The 12,201-nt window shown below is 40.2% G+C and overlaps 1 protein-coding gene across 1 annotated transcript; it reads left to right on the top strand.

Moving 5' to 3' along the window:
* Positions 1-1,665: 1,665 nt before the first annotated feature.
* On the top strand, positions 1,666-3,670 carry LOC109211953 (L-ascorbate oxidase homolog). Its single transcript, XM_019375555.1, has one exon. The coding sequence runs from the start codon at positions 1,846-1,848 to the stop codon at positions 3,523-3,525; it is 1,680 nt and encodes a 559-aa protein (XP_019231100.1). The 5' UTR covers positions 1,666-1,845; the 3' UTR covers positions 3,526-3,670.
* Positions 3,671-12,201: the final 8,531 nt, after the last annotated feature.

Raw genomic sequence — 12,201 nt, 5'->3', positions numbered from 1 at the left:
ACAATTAAATAAGAAAAGTAAAGTAAGAGCAGTAGAGCTAAAGAACAATTCTGATGAACAGTAAGAGAGAAAAGTAGGATAGTATATTTTTCCCAATGATGAGATGATCTTACAAATGATTGGGGGTCCCCTTTATATAATAGGAGAACCCTAAATAAGGTATATTTCTATTTACAGTAAGGAATATTCTTGGTACAACTGTCTAACCGCCTAGTACGGAGTAGTACAATCCTATTCCGCGATTTGCGCCGTGATCTTGGGGACGTGGCAGGAATCTAGCCCATTCTGTTACAAGTCCATACCGGTAGTATTCTAGGGTCGAGCATACTCGATCTCGGTATGTATCGTGCTCTGTCTTCGAACTCGGGTCTAATCCCTCGAGCTCGAACTCGACCTTGCCTGAACTCGGACGACCTCTCGAGCATATAGATCGAAGGCATACGATCTCGACTGTATACAGTTTTCGAATTTCAGGTAGTTCTCTTCCTCGAGAAACTAGATAATCTCTTTATGTATTACTAGTGCGTGATATTGTGGTGACAATTGAAATATTTTTTTGCAGATCCAAGTGTTCAAAGCATTTACAAATGGGCAACATTAAATCTCATACTGTTAAGATACATCGATTTGGTCTGAGTTGACTAGCTAGAAATTCAATATAGTTCATGGTGGCAGTTATGGTGGCAATGGTGACGGAGGAAAGAAATTTTTAGTGGTGAAAAAATAATAATTTTAGTGGTAGAAAAACAAATAGATGGGAGAGGTAAAATGGGATAGGGGCGCTGAGGTGGCATGCTACGTGTCATCCACCTCATCAAATATCAGTGCTACGTAGGATTAGATGTTCATATTGGACAAACTTAATTAATATAATAGGGGCATATATGAACCAATAGTATTACGACAAGGATATATTTGGATATTTGGACCCAAAGTATAATGAGGGATATATTTAAACCTTTTCTCATAGTACAAGTGTATATTTGGACCTTTTCCATAGTTAGTTTATACAACTATTACTACAATAAATAGAACTATACTACAATAAACAAATGAACGGAAGATTTTTATTCGTAATAATTTGTTTAGTACATCCCCACTATAGGAATATATATATATATATATATATATATATATATATATATATATATATATATATATATATATATATATATATATATATTACCATGTACAATAGTATTGTTTCTTGTTATTGAGTTATAAAAGGGAAGTAGTATCCCAATGTTTAGACTTTACTTATTATTATTATTATTATTATTATTATTATTATTATTTTTTGCATATTAATGACTACAAAAACTTAAGAAGGAAAACATTTATTCATACTTCCATCTGTATTATCAGGCATAGGAACAGAAGAAAGAAAAAGACTGGAAAACGTTCTTTTTCTTTAAAAAAAGAAGAGTGGTAACTAATTCTATCACTTCTATTGCAACGAGAGGAGAATTGTACCACTCATTTTGCAAATCTTTCGAGAAGAATAAGTCCACATTAGAATAAGAATTAATATGAAGGAAAAGAATTAAGAGGAGAAATTCAAGGAGAAATAGTATTAGTAAACGAAGAAGAGGGAACGCGAAAATGGAGTCAAGAATATAAGGAGAGCCACAGAGATCATCGCGGTAGTTAATTATGAACGAATGGTCCCAAGAGGGAAATCACTGGTATAAAAGGCGTCAAGGAGAAGGTACAAAATGCAAGCTCTAGCAACTAAAAAAAGGAAGAAGAAGGAAATATTCCCTCTTCTTCTTTGTCAGAATAAAAAAATAAATATAAAAAAAAAAAAAAGAAAAGAAAAAGGTGTGAGATTAGGGATAGGGGAAAATGGAGAGAACTAGTTTTACAGTTGTTGCTTTGCTAGTTTGCCTCTCTGTTGTGGTGGTGAAAGCTGAGGATCCTTACCTCTTCTTTGAGTGGAATGTCACCTACGGGACAATTGCTCCATTGGGTGTGCCACTACAGGGCATCCTCATAAACGGGCAGCTTCCAGGGCCCAAGATCAACTGCACCTCCAATAACAACATTGTTGTCAATGTCTTCAACAATCTAGATGAGCCCTTGCTCTTAACCTGGAACGGTGTCCAACAAAGGAAGAACTCGTGGCAAGATGGTACCCCAGGAACCATGTGCCCGATCATGCCCGGTACAAACTTCACCTACCGCTTCCAAGTCAAGGACCAGATCGGTAGCTTCTTCTACTTCCCCACAACAGACTTGCATCGTGCTGCTGGTGGTTTTGGTGCCATCAATGTCCATAGCCGTGCCCTTATTCCCGTTCCTTTTGATAGCCCTGCCGATGAATATAACGTATTTGTGGGTGATTGGTACAACAAGGGTTACAAGTCGTTGAAGAAGATCTTAGATGGGGGACGCACAATTGGCAGACCCGATGGCATCCACATCAATGGAAAATCACTCAAGGTCGGTGACAAGGTTGCTGAGCCACTCTTCACCATGGAGTCTGGCAAGACCTATAGGTACAGGATGTGCAATGCTGGCATGAGGACATCAGTCAACGTCAGGATTCAAGGCCACCCCATGAAGTTGGTGGAAATGGAGGGATCCCACACTGTGCAGAACGTCTATGAGTCCCTTGACCTCCATGTTGGTCAATGCCTTTCGGTGTTGGTCACTGCTGATCAAGAGCCCAAGGACTATTACATGATTGTTTCTAGTAGGTTCCTGAAGCAAGCACAACTCTCTTCCGTGGCTATCATTCGATATGCCAATGGCAAGGGACCAGCATCTTCTGACCTCCCAGCACCTCCACCAGAAAACACCCAAGGCATTGCTTGGTCCATTAACCAGTTTCGCTCCTTCAGATGGAACCTTACTGCTAGTGCTGCCCGCCCCAACCCTCAAGGATCCTACCACTACGGACAGATCAACATCACCCGCACTTTCAAGATTGTCAACTCTAGGAGCGAAGTAGATGGAAAGCTTCGATTTGCCTTGAACGGTATCTCCCACACTGCTGCTGCAGAAACCCCATTCAAGCTTGCTGAATACTTCGGAGCCACCGAGAAGCTGTTCAAGTATGATCTCATGGCTGATGAACCCCAAACTGACGACCTGAACAAGGTGACTGTCGCCCCCAATATCAAGAATGCCACCTTCCGTAACTTTGTAGAGATCATCTTTGAGAACCGGGAGAAGACCATCCAAACCTATCACTTGGACGGATATTCCTTTTTCGCAGTGGCCATCGAGCCAGGGAGGTGGAGTCCAGAGAAAAGAAAGAACTACAACTTGGTGGATGCAGTAAGCAGGCACAGCATCCAAGTCTATCCAAACTCATGGGCCGCGGTGATGACAACCCTAGACAACGCTGGACTATGGAACTTGAGATCAGAGATGTGGGAGAGGTTCTACTTAGGACAACAACTCTACTTTAGTGTTCTCTCACCAGCTCGCTCCTTGAGGGATGAGTACAACCTCCCTGACAACCACCCTCTTTGCGGTATTGTTAAGAGTTTGCCCATGCCTTCTCCATACAAGCCATAGATGTAATAGTAGGCATATGAGAGGGGGGGTTTTTCACATATTTTTTTTATATATATGACAAGAGCTTGATTTGTTAATGTTGTATTGTTTCCATTTACATAAACAATAAAACAAAAATATAAAAATAAAGGATTTTCTCCCTCCATTTGTCTAGTTTAATGATTTACCCCAAGTGATATCTTTTTCTTTTCGCTTAGTTGAGTTGCAGAAATTTGTTTGAGCCCATATTTTTACACGTTTTAAAATATAAAATATACACATAATTATTGGACTTTTTAAAATATGGAGTAGCATTTTATTTTACATTTTTGGCATAATTAGGGAATTTCGTACTGTTAATAAAATTTTTAAGAGATTAAGTTCCACTAAATCAGGGATCCATTTTTATTCCCTTCTTCCTCATTAAAGTTCAAGCGTGGAACCACTAATGCTTGCATTAGGGTAGACTTCTATATCACAACTCTTGTGGTGCGGCCCTTTCCGGAATTTATTCTACTGCTATTATATATGAATATAATATATATAGCACTTGAAGATCCATAGTATATTTCTGGAATAAATTTGCAGATGCATGGTATTATTACAGTATGTAGCTTATGAGTCTATGCTCTAGAGATCACTTTCTAGGAAGAAGGTGAAGATACTTAATGGAAGCCTTTCCAGATATGGTCTAGTAAATAGCTTGAAATACATACGATATAACGCGACTCCACCATACATTTTCTGGTATCTCATAAGTCTGAGATATTGTAGGTTCTACTTGTTTCTAAATTTGGAGTCTGAAATACGTAAACCAAATTATCATGCCTGAAATACGTAAACCAAATAATCATTTTACTAACATTACCTAAATTCACTACAGAAGACTATATTGTTTCTTGGCTTCTATCCTTCTCGGAGGTTGCATTATAATAACTTGTTTGGTTTCGTTGTGACAGCAAGCATTATAATTCTTTTGTTGTCGTCATATATAGAAAGGTTAAGAATAGCAGTTACAGCATTTTCTTGGATTTGCCTCTCTTCAGACTTCAAGCGATGTGACGGATGCAAGTTGTTGTAGAACTCGGCAATTTTCGTTACATGAGAGATCCAATAATTCAAGTACTGATAAATGTTGCACTGGCGCTGGTATAAGACCTTCTAAGCTATTATGAGATAATTTCAACACACCAAGTAGGGGTGTTCAAAACTGAACCGAAACCGAAAACTGTACCGAAACCAAAGCTTAATGGCTTATTGGTATCGAGTTAACGGTTTAACAGACGGGGAACAGATTGAATTTTTTTTATTAACGGCTTATCGGTTTGGGGGCGGATTATTCAAAATTTTTAATGGATAATCCGTTAACCCGTTAAGAATATATATATACATATAAAATTTATTTTTATCCATATATATATTAAATAATCAAAACCATTCTTCCACTTCCAGTTGTCTATCTCTATTCTCTATTACTAATATAATATTAAACATTTCTGTTAGTCTACTCACTTATAGATTAATCATTTTGAAATATGTATTCTGGACTCACTTTGAATATAGACTGAAATTTTATCATTTCAGGATTAATTAGGGAGCATTGACTTTTCCTTTGCAGTTGTGGTAGTGTGCTTTGGGATGTAATGGACTCATCTATTGTATTCTATAGACTGGAATGTAGTCTGCTCTGAACTCAAAGCATCGTCATGTGTAATATAGATTGAATTAGGCTAATAAACCGCCCGATAAGAGCTAAATCGATATCAATCCGTCCGATATCTTATCAGGTGGCTAGCGGATTAATACATTTAAAATCCAATAACCGATAAGCCAAACCATTAAGAGTAAATAACCACCCAATCTGCCCGATAAGCAGCCCTAGCACGAAGTGTAGTGAGATCTCCTATAGTACTTGGAATATAGCTTTTAAATCTGTTCTCTGAAATTGATAATCATGTTTTCAATAAAAACTTGATGATATTCATGAAGATAAATCATAATTAAATTTTACCTATATATTGATCTCCTACGTACCTTCGGATTCTCATATTTCTCATCAATTATTTAATTTCATGGCTTGAAAATTTTCAACAAGACTGCTGGTAATTTCCCACAAAATCTATTGCATGAGGGATCCATACGGTCGTCTTTGATGGCTCGTAAAATTATAGATGATTCGGTCCATGTGATCAGGCCCATGCGGAAGGCGTGGGCTACAACACACGAAAATCTGAGAATCGGGCGGAATTTCAAAATTATGGCCCTAAAACATCAAAAATGTAGGAACGGTCTTGGCGGGGCAGTGACTATTTTTTCTTAGGTCATTTTTGATGGCCCGAGAATATTTTAGGCAATACTGGTCTGGGGGCCGGGGACAATGCGGAAGGCGTGTGCTTTAGCACACGAAAATCTGAGAATCGAGAGGAACGGTCATGGCGGGGTGGTGACTCTTCTTCCTTAAGTCGTTTTTGATGGCCTGAATTTTTTTTAGGCGATCCAGGTTCGTGGGCACGGGCCCATGCGGAAAGCGTGTGCTATAGCATACGAAAATTTGAGAATCGGGCTGAATTAGAGTTTTATAGCCCTAAAACGCCAAAAAAAGAGGAACAGTCAAAGCGGGACAATGACTATTGTTCCTTAGGTCATTTTTGATTACCCTGAAAATTTATAGGCGATCCTGGTCCGGGGGCCCGGGCTCATGCGGAGGTGTGGGCTATAGCACACGAAAATATGGAAATTGGACGGAATTCCAGTTTTATTGCCATAAAATGCCAAAAAATGAGTAATGGTCATGTCGGGGTGGTGACTATTGTCCCTTAGGTTGTCTTTGATGGACCGGATTTTTTTTGGTGATCCGAGCCCGAAAGCCTGGGCCCATGCGAAAGACGTGGGCTATAGCACACGAAAATCTGGAAATTGAGCAAAACTCCAGTTTTATGGCTCTAAAACGCTAAAAAACGAGGAACGATCATGGTAGTGTAGTGACTATTATTCCTTAGATCGTTTTTATTGACAGGGAAAATCTTGAGAGATCCAGGTCTGGGAGTCCTGGCCCGCGCGGAAAGCATGTGCTATAGCACACGAAAATCTGGGAATCGGGCACAATTCCAATTTTATGGCCCTAAAATGTCCAAAAAATGAGGAACAATCATGGCAGGGCGGTGACTATTGTTCCTCAGGTCGCTTTTGATGGTCCGCAAAAATTTTAGGTGATTCGGGTCTGGAGGCCCGATCCCATGCGGAAGGCGTTGGATATATCACACGAAAATTTAGAAAATCAAGCGGAATTCCAGCTTTATGGCCCTAAAATGCTAAAACGAGATACGGTCATGGAGGGGCGATAATTATTGTTTCTTAGATCGTTTTTGATGGCCCAGGAAAATTTTAGGCGATCCTGATCCATGAGCCCGTGCCTATGCAGAAAGCATGGTCTACATCACATGAAAATCTAAAAATCTAGCGAAATTCCAGTTTTATGGCACTAAAATGCCAAAGAAAGAGGAACGGTCATGGCGGGTGGTGGCTATTGTTCCTTAGGTCATTTTTGTTGGCCCAAATTTTTTAGGCAATACGGATCCGGGGGCCTCGGCCAATGCGGAAGACGTGTGCTATAGCACACGAAAATTTGAGAATCGGGCAGAATTCTAATTTTATAGCCCTAAAAAGCCAAAATACGAGGAACGATCATGGTGGGGCGGTAACTATTATTTCTTAGGTCGTTTTTATGGAACGAAATTTTTTAGACGATATAGGTCAGGGGGCCCGAGCCCATGTGGGAGGCTTTTCCTTTAGCATGCGAAAATCTTGAAATCGGGTGGAATTCCATTTTTATGGCCCTAAAACTCCAAAACATGAGGAACGAGTGGCAAGACGGTGATTATTATTCCTTAGGTCATTTTTGATGACTAAAACATATTTAGGCGATCTGGATCCGGAAGCCAGTGCCCCGGGCCTGTACGAAAGGCGTGGGATATAACACAAGAAAATTTGGGAATCGAGCGAATTTGCAGTTTCATGGCCCTAAATCGCAAAAAGCCGAGGAACGGTCATGATGGGGTGGTAACTATTGTTCCTTAGGTCATTTTTGATAGCACGGGAAAATATTAGACGATCCGATTTTGGGGGCCCGGGCCCATGCGAAAGGCATGCGCTATAACACACGAAAATTTGAGAATCGGGCGAAATACCAATTTTTGTAGCCCTAAAATGCCAAACAAAGAGGAACGATCATAGTGGAGCAGTAACTATTGTTGCTTAGGTCATTTTTTATGGCACGAAAAAATATTAAATGATCAAGGTCCGAGGGCCCAGGCCCATACTCATGGAAGCGTGGGCTATAACACGCAAAAATCTGAGAATAGGGCGAAATTCCATTTTATGGTCCTAAAACGCCAAAAACGAGGAATGGTTATGATGTGACGGTGACTATTGTTCCTTAGATCATTTTTGATGGTCTGGGGATGTAATGACCCGGCCGGTCGTTTTGAATAATACGGTCCTTTTTCCCGTATTTGCTGCTAAATTCATGCTTTACAGTTCTTATGTAACTGTAACGATCCGACTTATCGCTTTAAGAATTTACATCATGTTGAACGGCTTAAGACCTCGAGCAGCTTCGTATGGTGATTTAGGACTCAGGCTTATGTCCGGAATTGGAGTGGGAAGTTCGTAGAATAATTCAGCGCATAGTTAGAAAGTCGATGTGTTCCAATTATATTATTTTGTGTGTGGACGAGGAATAATAAAATGATGGATATCAATTGGATATGATAATAAGTGTACTATGCATATTATAAGTGATACGGGGTTTAAGGAGTGTCCTAAGTCTAAGTCAAGTTGGGAAATTTCATACTAGACTAAAGCTGCAAGCGGGTACGCATAAGACCTCACTTTGGATGATCATATCTACATATATATAAGGATTTGTGTGATGCACAAAATATAAAATTAAAGCTCTTTGAGTCTAGTTTCCAATGCATCAAACCGTTTGTCATTTGGAAGTATATACTGAAAGTTATGACCATTTCACCAGACCTACGTCAGATGCGCGGCTGGAGTGCGGCCGCGCATATGTGAAAGTATTTTGCCTTGTGAGCGCGGCCTGAGCACGGACGGAGTGCGGCCGCGCACGTAGCAGCCCTCTAATTACCCTTGGACAGTGTATAAGCCAAAAAGTTCGAAGTTTCTCCAATTTTGTCATTCAAGCACGGATTTGGGCGATTCCAAGGGGGGTTTTCACGATTTCAACTTGGGTAAGTGTTCTATATCCGAAAGTGATTACATTTCATAAATCTATATCAATGTTCATCGTTTATTTCAGATTTGGATGAAAGAAATTGGGGGTTTTTGTAAAACTTTTCAATAATGAAAATTTAGGATTTGAAGGTCGATTTGTTGTTGGAATTTAGTAATTTTGGTATGGTTGGAATCGTGGTTGAATGAGCGTTCATATTTTGTAACTTTCGTCGGATTCTGAGACGCGGGCCCCACGGGCAATTTTTGGGTTAATTTCAGATTTTGTTGGAAAATTAGTTTTTTCATATGGAATTAATTCCTATAATATGTATTAAATGAATCAAGTTAATTGTGACTAGATTCGGGACGTTTGGAGGCCGATCTGAGCGGCAAAGGCATTTCAGAGTAGGATTTTTGCTCGGATTGAGGTAAGTAACAGTTATAAATCTGGTCCTGAGGGTATGAAACCCCGAACATTTTGTCGTATGACTATTTTGGAGGTGGCGCACATGCTAGGTGACGGGCGAGTGGGCGTGCACCGTTGGAGATTGTGACTTGGCCCGTCCTATAGCAACTATAAAGTTGTGTATTTGACTGAACTATATGATACTTATGTGTTTTGGAAAGAGTTTCTATAAATTGGGTTGAATGCGAAGTTTGGGCTTTGTGCCAGAGCTGTTTGGACCCTTAGGGACCTTTTTCTTATTGTCCCCTCACTGTTTTGATTTAAAAATCTATACTGAGTCATGCTATACTTATTGATTTCATAATTCAACCTTTATTACTTTGTTTTCGAAACATATGAAATATTGTTTTGGGCTGAGCATTCTATTTTATTGATAGCCCGAGTTGCTTGAGAGATTCATGACTGAGTGAGGCCGATGGCCTGATCTGTGAGGATATTTATGGGATCGGGCTGCATGCCGCAGCATGTTGTTACTGATTCATGATTGAGTGAGGCTGAGGGCCTGATTGATTTATGCCACGAGGTGGCTTGTTATAGTGCTTGGGCTGAAGAAGCCCCTCCGGAGTCTGTACACACCCCCAGTGAGCATAGGTACCTACTGAGTGCGAGTTCTGAGTGCGAGTGTGAGTGCTGAGTGCTGAGCGATTGAGAGGAATGAGTGACTGTGAGGAATGAGCAATTGTGAGGTAGGAGTGAATGAGAGGACAAAGTGACTATTATTATGAGAGAATGCATTGACTTCATCATTTTTGCATCTCAGCTGTTATATATCAATTTTTTTTTTGAAAATTCTTGAAAGATATAATTTTACTGCTCAGTCAACTTTGATATGAAACTACTGTTTGGGCGTAAATTACTGAAATTGAAAGTATGACTATTCTTATTTGAAAGTTATTGAGATAACTGCATTCTTGTATAGCTCGTCACTACTTCTCAGTTCCTTAGTTATTTCTGTTACTTACTGAGTTGGTGTACTCACGTTACCCCCTGTACCTCGTGTACAGATCTAGACACTTTTGGTCACATCGGTTGCTGATTGAGGAGTCAGACTCAGGAGACTATTGAGGTAGCTGCATGGCGTTCGCTGGCCTTGACTCTCCTTTCCTTTCATGTTGTATTGTTATATATTTCCAGGCAGTGTTTTATTAGTCGGATTTTGTTATCATTTAGATGCTCATGAACTCAGTGACACCAGGTTTTGGGGATGGATCGTTTAGTACTTTTGGAGTTATATTCTGTTGTAAAAGTTTTTTGTTTAATATTAACTGCTTCCGCCTCTATTTTTAAAGTTCTACTGTGTTGAGATGTTGAGTTGAGGCTTGCCTAGTACCACGATAGGTGCCATCACGACGGGTGAGATTTTGGGTCGTGACAAGGGAATCAGACGAAATTCCAATTTTATGGCCCTAAAACGCCCAAAAATCAAGAATGGACATGGAGGGGAGGTGAATATTGTTTCTTAGGTCAATTTTGATGGCCTTGAAAAATATTAGGTGATCTAGGCCGGGGGGTCCGGGCTCATGCGGATGGAGTGGGGTATAATACACGAAAATTTAGGAATCGGACAAAATTACAGATTTATGGCCCTAAATGCCAAAAATAAGGATGGTCATGGTAGGATGGTCACTATTGTTCCTTAGGTTGCTTTTTATAGCACGAAATATTTTTAGGAAATCCAAGTCTAGGGGACCGGGCCCATGTGGAAGGAGTGGGATATAGCACAGGAAAATCTGAGAATAGGGTGGAATTCCAATTTTATGGCCCTAAAACGCCAAAAATGGGGAACGAGCATGGCGGGGCAGTGAATATTATTCCTTAGATCTTTCTTGATGGTTCGGGATAATTTTTGGTGATCCGAGTCCGGGCCCATGCGGAAGGCCTCTGCTATAGCACACGAAAATATGAAAATCGGGCAGAATTTAAGTTTTATGGCCCTAAAATGCCAAAAAGCGAGGAACAATCATGGCGGGGAGGTGATTATTATTCCTTAGGTCATTTTTGTTGGCCCGGAAATTTTTTAGGCAATGTGGGTCGGGGACGAGGGCCATGCGGAAAAATGGGCTATAAGACACGAAAATTTGTGAATTGGGCGAAATTCTAGTTTTATTGCCCTAAAATGCCAAAAATGAGGAACAATCATAGTGGTGTGATGACTATTGTTTCTTAGGTCATTTTTGATAGTCCGAATTTTTTTTATCAGATCCTGATCCGGGGGCCTGGGCCCATGCGGAAGGCGTGGGCTATAGCATACGAAACTCTGGAAATCGGGAGATATTTCAATTTGATGGCCATAAAATGCCAAAAAATAAGGAACGGTCATGGCGGGTTTCCTTTAGTCATTTTTGATGTCCCAAATTTTTTTCGGCGATCCAGGTCCGGGGGCCCGCGCCCATGCTGAAGGAGTGGGTTATAACTATCGTAAATTTGGGAATCGGGTTAAATCCCAGTTTTAAAGTCCTAAATTTCCAAAAAAATGAGGAACAATCATGGAAGGGCGGTGACTATTGTTACTTAGGTCATTTTTGATGGTCAAGAAAAATTTTCGTAATCTGGGTGTGGGGTCCCGGACCCATGCAGAGGCATAAGCTATAACCCATGAAAATCTGGGAATTAGGTAGAATTTTAGTTTTATGGCCGTAAAATGCCAAAAACGAGAACTGGTTATGGAGCAACAATGACTATTGTTACTTAGGTTGCTTTTGATGGTTCGGAAATGTTTTAAGCGATCCTATTCTAGTGGCCCGGGCCCATGCGAAAGGAGTGGGCCATAGCACACGAAAATCTAAGAATCAAGCGAAATTCTAAATTTATGGCCCTAAAATATCAAAAAATGGGGAACGATCATAGAGGGTCGGTGACTATTGTTCCTTAGATTTTTTTTGATGGTTCGGGATAATTTTTAGCGATCCTAATCCGGGCCCACGCGGAATAGCTGGGCTATAGCACAAAAAAATATGAAAATTGGGCGTTATTTAAGTTTTATGGCCCTAAAATGC

Source organism: Nicotiana attenuata, unplaced genomic scaffold (genome assembly GCF_001879085.1).
Source record: "Nicotiana attenuata strain UT unplaced genomic scaffold, NIATTr2, whole genome shotgun sequence".
Classification (NCBI taxonomy): domain Eukaryota; kingdom Viridiplantae; phylum Streptophyta; class Magnoliopsida; order Solanales; family Solanaceae; genus Nicotiana; species Nicotiana attenuata.
Note: the sequence above shows the minus strand (reverse complement) of the source record. Positions and strands in the feature narration are given on the sequence as shown.

Excerpts from the sequence above, each read along its gene's own strand:
- LOC109211953 (XM_019375555.1), top strand. The coding sequence starts at position 1,846 with ATGGAGAGAACTAGTTTTACAGTTGTTGCTTTGCTAGTTTGCCTCTCT.